This window comes from Jaculus jaculus, chromosome 11 (genome assembly GCF_020740685.1).
Source record: "Jaculus jaculus isolate mJacJac1 chromosome 11, mJacJac1.mat.Y.cur, whole genome shotgun sequence".
Classification (NCBI taxonomy): domain Eukaryota; kingdom Metazoa; phylum Chordata; class Mammalia; order Rodentia; family Dipodidae; genus Jaculus; species Jaculus jaculus.
This window is the reverse complement of record NC_059112.1, coordinates 17,820,499-17,831,370: the sequence shown is the minus strand read 5'-3', so window position 1 is coordinate 17,831,370 and position 10,872 is coordinate 17,820,499. Positions and strand designations below refer to the sequence as shown.

General features: G+C 45.8%; 1 protein-coding gene across 1 annotated transcript in view; it reads right to left on the bottom strand.

Moving 5' to 3' along the window:
- Positions 1 to 1,737: 1,737 nt before the first annotated feature.
- Txk (TXK tyrosine kinase) overlaps positions 1,738 to 10,872 on the bottom strand; it is a 48,542-nt gene continuing 39,407 nt past the window's right edge. The window contains exons 11-14 of the mRNA XM_004658686.2: positions 9,869 to 9,933; positions 9,056 to 9,174; positions 6,418 to 6,575; positions 1,738 to 2,363 (exon numbers count right to left, since the gene is read on the bottom strand). Coding sequence (XP_004658743.2) covers positions 2,295 to 2,363; positions 6,418 to 6,575; positions 9,056 to 9,174; positions 9,869 to 9,933 — 411 coding nt within the window. The 3' untranslated portion in view covers positions 1,738 to 2,294. The remainder of the gene's footprint in view (positions 2,364 to 6,417; positions 6,576 to 9,055; positions 9,175 to 9,868; positions 9,934 to 10,872) is intronic.

The window sequence follows — 10,872 nt, the reverse complement described above, 5'->3', positions numbered from 1 at the left end:
GCCCTATTTGAATGAAGGTTTCAGTAGTACAAGCCTCTCTCTCTCTCTCTCTCCCTCCCTCTCCCTCTCTCTCCCTTTATCTCTCTCTCTCTCTCCCCCACCCTCCTCACTGCGGGAGTCACAGTCAAAGCAGTGTGAGGGTCTCAGAACTACTGAGTACCTCGTGCAGTATTTCTGAGATCACTACCTGCATGATCAAGTCTCCTCTTACACCTGATGCTCAGTAGAAATAATGCACACTTATTGAATATTATTGATATTCAAAGAGGTAATCCTTGGAGCCGCAGGCATACAATTTAAAAGGCACCAACAACGTAGGCTCTAATGAAGACCTGTAAGTGTTTCCCCACTGTCACTCCCCAGGGCAAGATTGTTTATATATAACAGGTGCTTTCTGTAAAACCCTGTTGTAATTTCCCCTGTCATCTCTGGAGAACCTTTCTTCTTATGGTACCTTTTGGAGAGAGACGGAGGAAGGGAGGGAGAGTTATGTGTGTGTGTCTCTACTGCCTCTGCAAACCAACTCCAGATGCATGTGCCCCATTGTGCATCTGGCTTTACGCGGGTACTGGTAAATTGAACCTCTGGCTGATAGACTTTGCAAGCAAGCACCTTCAGCAGCTGAGCCATTGCCCCGGCCCCTCTTGGGGTGCTCATAAAATGCTCAGAATGATAAAGATCAACTTCCTATCAGTTACTACAAGAAAACGAGAATCTGAGATTTAACCATGATTACTCCTGTTTCATCCTGAATTAAAAGCCCCAGACTTGGGCTGGGGAAATGGCTTAGCAGTTAAGGCATTTGCCTGCAAAGTGTAAGGGCCCTGGTTTGATTTCCCAGGACCCACGTAAGCCAGATGCACAAGGGGATGCACACGTCTGGAGTTCATTTGCAGTGGCTGGAGGCCCTGGTGCGCCCATTCTCTCTTTCTCTGTATTCCTAGGCTTCAGAAAATAATGAAGTTTAATGTCACACCTGAATATCTTGTTTTGGTCTCCTTTGGAAAAACTGAGTCCTCTAACTGGATGTACAAGAGTCACTGATGATGAAATGAGGTGTCTTAATTTGTCCAATCTCACATATACAAAGGATGAGGTATCAGAATTAAAATTGGGCTTTTATATTACTGGAAATAGAAATGTCATCAAGGTCTGTTCAAGGTGGAGCTATGGTTCAGTTTTTTTTTTTAAGTTTTATTTTATTGGAAAGGTTTTTTTTTTTTTTTTTTTTAATTTATTTATTTGAGAGCGACAGACACAGAGAGAAAGACAGATAGAGGGAGAGAGAGAGAATGGGCGCGCCAGGGCTTCCAGCCTCTGCAAACGAACTCCAGACGCGTGCGCCCCCTTGTGCATCTGGCTAACGTGGGACCTGGGGAACCGAGCCTCGAACCGGGGTCCTTAGGCTTCACAGGCAAGCGCTTAACCGCTAAGCCATCTCTCCAGCCCGGAAAGGTTTTTTTTTATGCGAGAGAGACAGAGACAGGAATTGGCATGCCAGGGCATCCAGCTAATACAGTTGAATTCAGACACATGTGCCACCTTGTGCACATGCGTGACCTTGTGTATGCGTCATTTTGGGTGTCTGGCTTAGGTGAGATCCAGGGAGCTAAACATGGATCCTTAGGCTTTGCAGGTGAGCATCTTAGTTGCTAAGCTACCTCTCCAGCCCCCAGTTCAGTCTTTAAACAATACTTAAACCTAGAATACAAGAAATCATGCCCCAAAACCACCAGATATAAACAAAAAGAATGTATTAAATAACATATGGAAAGATTATAGAAGGCGTTTCCAGAACATTCCCATTGGTTCCTAAAGGTATGTTTCTACAATAATCTATATAGCCTGAAAGCATGAAATTCTGCAGGGGGTGTCCCTTTTATTCTACAAGTTGGCAGAATCTAATTTTATCTCCTTTTCAGGGACCACTGAAGAGAGGAATGTCGGTCCTCCTTGGGGAAGAAATTTCCATGATGTTATTCATGAGCAGAAGGCTTTCCTGTATCCTTGAGGGTTCTGAGGGTTATAGCCACTGGGAAGGATTCCATGGAAAATTTTTCTGTCATATATGGCATGTGAAGGGGATTTCAGAAACATATGAGTTTTGAAGTCCCTCTCACACATGCAGAAAACTATTAACAGAATAGCCTGAAATGTCAAACACTCTGAAAAGCCCACGATCTTCCAAGAATCATCAACTCTGAAGGAAGAGGTTCCTCATCAGTGACGCTACCCATAATTTCCTCCTGGGACAGTTTACAAGACGACCCTCAGGCTTGGCATTCCATTTCGGGTCACCAGGTTTCTGCCATCTCTGTGAGAGCCCACAGCAGTTCAGCAAACGTTGGACGGCCTTTGGGATTCTGGAAAATAGGACAGCTCAGCTTATTGCCTATTCAGAGATAGGCTGTGGAACTCGCAGAGACTTGAACCCATGCTGGTGCTTACACAAAGTGCATCCTGGGGGCTGGAGAGATGGCTTAGTGGTTAAGGTGCTTGCCTGCAAAGCCAAAGGACCCAGGTTCAATTCTGCTAGACCCATGTAAGCCAGATGCACAAGGTGGCACCTATGTCTGGAGTTTGTTTGCAGTGGCTGGAGTCTCTGACCTGCCCATTCTCTCTCTCTCTCTTTTTCTCTCTCTCTCTCCCTCTTCCTCTGTCTCTCTCAAATAAATAAGTAATTTTTAAAAATGCATCTTGACTGATAGCACAATTTGCATTCGAATGAGGCTTGGGTGGAAATGTGAGTAAAAAGCACTGTAAAAATAAAATGGGGCCGTTAAGCACTTACCTGTGAAGCCTAAGGACCCTGGTTCGAGGCTCGATTCCCCAGGACCCATGTAAGCCAGATGCACAAAGTGGCGCATGCATCTGGATTTTGCTGTGGCTGGAGGCCCTGGTGTACCCATTCTGTCTCTCTGTCTGCCTCTTTCTCTGTCTGTCTGCCTGTCGCTCATAAGTAAATAAATAAAAATTTGAAAATTATCTAAAATGGGGCTGCAGAGAGATGGCTCAGCAGTTAAGGCACTTACCTGCAAAGCCTAACAACCTGAGTTTGATTCCCCAATACCTACATAAAGCCAAATCAGAGTGGCACATACATCTGGGTTCATTTTCAGAGGCTGGAGGCCCTAGTGTGCTCATTCTCTCTCTCTACTGGGCAGTGGCACACACCTTTGATCCCAGCACTTAGGACCACTATGAGTTTGAGGCCAGCCTGAAACTACACAGTGAATTCCAGGCCAGCCTGGGCTGGAACGAGACCCTACCTCAAAAAAAAAGAGGGGGTGTTGGTGAGATGGCTTAGCAGTTAAAGTGCTTGCCTGCGTAGCTTAAGAACTCACATTCAAATCTCCAGGTTCCATGTAAGCCAGACGCACAGTGACACAAGCGTGCAATGTTGCATATGTACACGGGTACATGTGTCTGGAGTTTGTTTGCAGTGGCTAAAGGCCCCGGCATGCCCATTCTCTCCCTCTGCCTCTCCCTCTCGAATAAATTTCAAAAAAAGAATTTTAAAAAGTGGCTCAAGCTGCAAACATTAGGTACATGTGGCTATTTAAATTAATTGAACAAGTAGATGTTTCGATTCAGTTCTTCCGTTACAGTAGCTCTTCTCACACCCTCAGCAGAGGTGGCTGCTGAGTTGGCCAGCACACAGAGTGCCTGCATCGCTGCAGAATGTTCTATTGGTCAGCAGACCCTAGACATTTATCTGAATGACTTGTAGTAGTTTTAATGTGAATGTATCTCCCCTATAACCTGAGGTATTGTTTCAAATATTTTTATTTATTTGCAAGCAGAGAGAGAGAGAGACAGAGAGTCTGAGAAAGAGAGAGTATGGATGTGCCAGGGCCTCTAGCCACTGCAAATGAACTCTGGATGCATGCACCACTTTGTGGATCTGACTTTATGTGGGTACTGGGGAATTGAACCCAGGTCATTAGGCTTTGCAGGCAAGCGCCATAACCACTGAACAAACTCTCCAACCCTTGCATGAGGTGTTTTATTTTGTAATATTTTTTTCAAGGTAGGGTCTCAGTCTAGCTCAGGCTGACCTGGAATTCACTATGGAGTCTCAGGGTGGCCTCAAACTCACGATGATCCTCCTACCTCTGCCTCCCGAGTGCTGGGATTAAAGGCCACCACGCCCAGCTGTAAACTTTTTCTTTTTCTTTTTTTAATGAGAGCAAGAGAGAGATTGAATTGCTAGCCAGGGCCTTCAGCCACTGCAACTGAACTCCAGACACGCGAGCGCCACCTTGTGCATCTGGCTCATGTGGGATCTGGAGAGTCAAACCTGGGTCCTTAGGCTTCTTAGGCAAGTGCCTTAACCGCTAAGCCATCTCTCCAGCCCAAGGTATTTTTGATTCGACATGCAACTTAACTCTCTATGCACCTGTGCATATCTATTACTGCATGAACATATACCGGTGCTCTGTGACTCGCCATGAGATCACCTTACAATAAGTCCGTTTTAAGTTGACAAAGATGCATGTTATATACCTAACCTGCTAAGCATTCCAGGCTTAGGAGCACAGTCATGGGTGCAGTCATGGGGGCTGTGGCTCCCTGGCTCTGCCCAGCATTCCAAGGGAGACTCCCAGCTCATATTAGTAACTAGCCAAGGAGAAGATCAAAGTGTTATGGAATGTGTATCACTTTCTTTCTAGCATTGTTAAAGACTGAAAATAGTCAGCCCACAGTAATCACCACCTGTACGTTCCCGGGCTATTTCCATTGTTATTGCAAAGACATTCCTAAGACAGCTGTGGCTGCTAACAGCTTACTTAGCAATTGGCTACATCGTCCTCCAAGATTCCTTGAAGAGCAATTAATCATAAGCGTTTGCATACATCAGGGAATCTTTATAAATTAAGTACTTCTCTGGAATGCGAATGACCACATCATTCTTGAAACAGTGTCTTTTTCAGTGTTTGTTGATAGAGAATCAAGTGATTTTGTTTTTTTCAGGCAGGAGGAAAGCCATCATCAAGCTGCAATTTTTCAGGACTGAGGCAAAGACAGAGGAGCTCTCAAGACCACAGGGACATGGGATGTGAACCGAAGTGGAGGGATGCATTGAATCAGAGCCCGGAAAAGGCAGGAGTGGGCAGTAATCCTCTGGCCTAATTTTTTTTAAAATTTATTTATTTATTTGAGAGCGACAGACACAGAGAGAAAGACAGATAGAGGGAGAGAGAGAGAATGGGCACTCCAGGGCTTCCAGCCTCTGCAAACGAACTCCAGACGCATACGCCCCCTTGTGCATCTGGCTAATGTGGGACCTGGGGAACCGAGCCTCGAACCGGGGTCCTTAGGCTTCACAGGCAAGCGCTTAACCACTAAGCCATCTCTCCAGCCCCTCTGGCCTAATTTTTAAGCTCAACATTTTAACAAAAACAGAAAGTAGGTTCCCCAGAGAAAATTTCCTGAATGGTGGCTCCTGACACAATGTGTCTTCATACTGGTTTAATCTCTCTCTCAGGAGGCTTAAATGCCACAGAAAAATGAAGCCCGTTTCTTTTTCAGCCTTGGAAAACCAAGGCATATATAAGAGAAAAGAAAACAGCACCTTGCTTGTTCGATGGGGGAAGTTCACAAAATAGGTGGTGTCCTGAGTTCCCCCAACCAGTTCTTCAAAGCAACAAAAATCATCTCATCCCTGAGGCTTTAGTGACATCAAGAATTGCAAGAACCAGGCTGGAGGGATGGCTTAGCAGTTAAGGCGTTTGCCTGCAAAGTCAAAGGGCCCTGGTTCAATTCCTCAGGACCCAAGTCAGCCAGATGCACAAGGGGGCACACGCGTCTGGTGTTTGTGTGCAGTGGCTGGAGGCCCTGGCACGCTCATTCTCTGTCTCTCTCTCTCTCCCCTCTCTTTCTCTGTCAAATAAATAAATAAATAAAAATATTTAAAAAAAAAAAAAAAAAAGAATTGCAAGAACCAAACCAGGCGTGGTGGCATACAACCTTAATCCCAGAACTCAGTAGGCAGAGGTAGGAGGATCATTGTGAGTTTGAGGCTACCCTGAGACTATATAGTGAATTCCAGGATCCTACCTGGAAAGAGAAAAAGAACGAAAAGGAAAGAAAAGAAAGAGAATTACAAGAACAAAACTCAAACAGATGATACTAGAAACTGAGCGTTTGTGCCGAAAGTCTACTCATGGAAAACAGAATGGACTCGTGACTTTGTGGTGGGAGTTTCCCATAGAAACAGTGACTTCCCTACAGCCACACCATCCTGATCGCACCTGATCTGGGAATCGAAGCAGAGTGGGGTCTGGGTAGTGCTTGGAACGACAGCGCCTGTGACTCTCCACTTCAGGGCAGCTCTGGCCACCACGATGGAGTCCCCAGTGACGGCGCTCGCAGGGGCTCGGGCCACTTCCAGTGAGGACGACAAGGGGCTCCTACCTCGTGCCAGCAGCTGTACATAACTTCATAGATGGCCATAGGTGCCAGGCGAGGGCGATAGAGCCGGAGGCCGTTAGAAATGGCTTCCACGACTTGCAGATTTGACTTATTTTCGAAAGGGATTTTTCCTTCTGTAAAAACTTCCCACATTAAAACTCCTGCAGATAAAATGCACAAAATGAGAAATTAGGGGCAAATGGTCACTTGGAATTTATAGAACTGTTTGTGCCAAGTTATAGGCGTTCTTGATCTCCTCCAGTCTTCGGGTCATGGTTATCAAGAAAAAGAGTAACTTTAGGTAGGAAGCAGCCTGTGCACACCTGAGGGTTGTTTTTTTTTTTTAATATTCATTTATTTATTCTGTTAGAGCAAAAGGCACATGGGGGGGGGAGAGAATGGGTATGCTAGGACCTCCAGATACTATAAATGAACTCCAGATGCATGTGCCACCTTGTGCACCTGGCTTATATGGGTCTTGGGGAATCAAACCTGGGTCCTTGGGCTTTGTAGGCAAATGCCTTAACCACTAAGCCATCTCTCCAGCCCCACACCTGACTTTTTTAAAATATTCTTTTTAATTTTTTTTTTTTAATTTGAGAGCGACAGACACAGAGAGAAAGACAGATAAAGGGAGAGAGAGAGAATGGGCGTGCCAGGGCTTCCAGCCTCTGCAAACGAACTCCAGATGCATGCGCCCCCTTGTGCATCTGGCTAACGTGGGTCCTGGGGAACCGAGCCTCGAACCGGGATCCTTAGGCTTCACAGGCAAGCACTTAACCACTAAGCCATCTCTCCAGCCCCACACCTGAGTTTTAAAAAGGCTTATATCGTCAAAACAATCCCAGGGAAAATGTTCCTTCCCTTCTCCATTGGTCTTCGCAGCAAATGCCCACTGCATTGTCATCTCTAAGTACTGCTCCTGTTTTCGCCCCCTGAAATCAAAAACTCTTGCCCTTCCATAGAAAATGACAAATTTCTGGGAGCCTCTGCTGCCTGCTGGAGCCACACGTTCCCCAGCTGGTAGATGGCACATGTTCCCATCTTTCCACCGAGAGACTAGGCAAGTAGAGACCTGGAGGGTTTAGCGAGGTCTCTGCGCACAAGCAAAGTGCTCAAGAATTTCTCATGTGAATATATTTAATTATTCACTAGTCTACAAGTGCATGGTTATTACTGGTTAGAAATCAGGTCTGTGGGCTGGAGAGATGCCTTAGCGGTTAAGCATTTGCCTGTGAAGCCTAAGGACCTCGGTTCGAGGCTCGGTTCCCCAGGTCCCACGTTAGCCAGAGGCACAAGGGGGCGCACGCGTCTGGAGTTCGTCTGCAGTGGCTGGAGGCCCTGGTGTGCCCATTCTCTCTCTCTCCCTCTATCTGTCTTTCGATCTGTGTCTGTCACTCTCAAATAAATAAATAAAAATAAACAAAAAGTATAAAAGCCAGCCAGAAAGTTCTAGATCAAATAACAGATTTTTGGCACGATAACTGCCGTGTTTTGATAAGTGACTCAAAAGAACAAACTGCATTTGGGCGTGGGCCCGCAGCATGTCCACCTCAGTGCAGAACATCAGCCACTGTCAGCATCAATAAATGGGTCCCAAGGCAGCCTGAGTAGAAACCACACTATGTGACACTCATGAAGTAGATGGTGGCGACTATTTTTTCTTTTGTAATATTTTATTTATTTATTGGGGAGCAGATAGAATGGATACACCAGGGCCTTCAGCCAGTGCAAATGAACTCCAGACACAAGTGTCACCTTGTGCATCTGGCTGGTTCCTGGGTGTGGTAGTTTGAGTCAGGTGTAGCCCCTACACTTAGGTGTTCTGAATGCTGGGTTCCCAGCTGGTGGAGATTTGGGAATTAACGCCTCCTAGAGGCAGTACACTGTTAGGGGTGGGCTTATGGGTATTATGGCCAGTGTCTCCTTGCCAGTGTTTGGCACACTTTCCTGTTGCTATTGTCCACCTTGTGTTGACCAGGGGGTAATGTCCACCCTCTGCTCATGCCATCATTTTCCCCTGCCATCGTGGAGCTTCCCCTCCAGCCTGCAAGCCCAAATAAGCCTCTTTTTTCCCACAAGCTGCTCTTGGTCAGGTGATTTCTACCAGCAGTGTGAACATAACTGCGACACTGGGTATTCGAACCTAGGTCCTTTGGCTTTGCAAGCGAGTGCCTTAACCACTACTAGGTCATCTCTCCAGCCCCTTGACTGTTTTTTTTTTTGTTGTTGTTTTGCAACCTAGGTTTTCATTTCATGTTGTCAAGTGAACAGTTGGAAGGGAGTCAAGCTGCTTAGCAATGCAGCAATGAAATTTACTAAAGGCACTAGAAATTCAAAGGGTGACAGATCATTTTTCTTTCGAGCCTCTGTGGTTTGGCAAAGTTGGCCGAGCTGTTTTCTAGCTCAGTAGGCTCTTTGTTGTGGTTTTACTACAAGGGCTCCCTGCCAAAGGCAAGAGCTACATGAGAAGGTGTGTGATAACAGCCGCCAAAGGCAGGCTGGAGGTGTGCGGGACACTTAAGACGGCAGCTACAAGACGGGAACACCGCGAAATCAGGTTAAGAAACCAGAGTTAAAAAGGAAAGGTCGTCAGTTGTATTCCACCACCCTCGATCAAGTGAACATCGAATCTACTTACCAAATGACCAGACGTCGGACTTACTGCTGTACTTGTTGAAATGAAAAACTTCAGGGGGAGACCACTTGATTGGGAACTTGGCTCCAGAAGAACTGATGTATTCATCATCCAACACGTACCTACGGTTCAGATTCACAGCACATCTGTCAATCTTCCCACCACCACCCCCGAGACGAATTACCTCAAGTCCTCTGTTAACTCCGATTTGCTTAAAGATGGTGTTTTGCTCCAGAAAGGGCTCATAGATCTCTTCTCATTAGCATCGTGTAAAATTATCCTTTATAGTGCTTCCTCCCTAAACCGCATCTCATTGTGTTCATTTTTATTTATTTATTTACTTGAGAGAAAGAGAGAAGCAGAGGCAGACAGAGAGAGAGAACGGGTGCATCAGGGCCTCCAGCTGCTGCAAATGAACTCCAGATGCATGCACCACCATCTGCATCTGGCTTGCATGGGACCTGCAGAATTGAACCTGGGTCTTTAGGGTTCACAGGCAAGCACCTTAACCGCTAAGCCACTTCTCCAGCCCAAAAATATACATTCTTAATCATACACAAGTGGATTAGGAAATCTTTCCTTTCATTTTAAAAATATATCACAGTTTTGTTAATAACGACCTGAAGATCCATGAGCAGCCACTGCCCAGGTAATATTGGTCCATGTTCTGAAATCCAAAGTGGGTCACTGGGGCACAGAACCATGTAGACGCTTCCCCAGCGTGAAAAAAGCTGGAAGTAGCATCTTCAGTCACTAGACAAATTTAAGATTCCCTCTTCCGAGTAAATGCAGCGGATAGATGCAAAAAGCACATACCTGGTCATTCCAAAGTCTGAAATCTTCACTATGCACGCAGAGCTGACCAGACAATTCCTTGCTGCCTATAAAAAAGAAGAATCCAAGTTTGACTACAAAGTTTTCTTCTTTCAACTTTACTATCCATTTTTTTAAGCAAAGAAAGATGTATTTCTATTTTATTTATTTATTTATTTGAGAGTGACAGACAGAGAAAGAGGCAGAGAGAGAGAGAATGGGCATACCATGGCCCCCAGCTACTGCAAACGAACTCCAGATGTATGCGCCCCCTTGTGCATCTGGCCTACGTGGGTCCTGGAGAATCGAACCTCGAGCGGGGATCCTTAGGTTTCACAGGCAAGCGTTTAATCACTAAGCCATCTCTCCAGCCCCTTTACTCGCCTTTTCTACTCTCTTTGTCCTTAATTTATGTGGGCTCCATGTTACCTCTCTGCATGGACAGCCAAGCTGCTTTCATAGTAACACCTATCAATGCCTTATGATCACTATTTCCCCTTAAGCAATAGATTTTAGTGACTTATCGGTGTGATTACCTCTGAAAAGAAATGGGCTGGACAGATGGCTTAGCAGTTAAGGTGCTTGCCTGCAAAGCCAAGGACCCAGGTTCAATTCCCCAGGACCCACATTAGCGAGATGCACAAGGTGGTGCAAGCATCTGGAGTTCATTTGCAGTGGCTGGAGACCCTGACGTGCCTACTCCCTCTCTCTCCCTCTCAATCTCTTCTTCTTTTGTCTCTCTCTCTCTTAAGTAAATTTTAAAAAATTAAAATGTGGGGCTGGAGAGATGGCTTAGTGGTTAAGCGCTTGCCTGTGAAGCCTAAGAACCCACCCCAGTTCAAGGCTCGGTTCCCCAGGACCCACGTTAGCCAGATGCACAAGGGGGCGCATGCGTCTAGAGTTCATTTGCAGTGGCTGGAGGCCCTGGTGTGCCCATTCTCTCTCTCTCTGCCTCTTTCTCTGTCTGTCACTCTCAAGTAAATAAATAAATAAGCAAAAAAATTAAA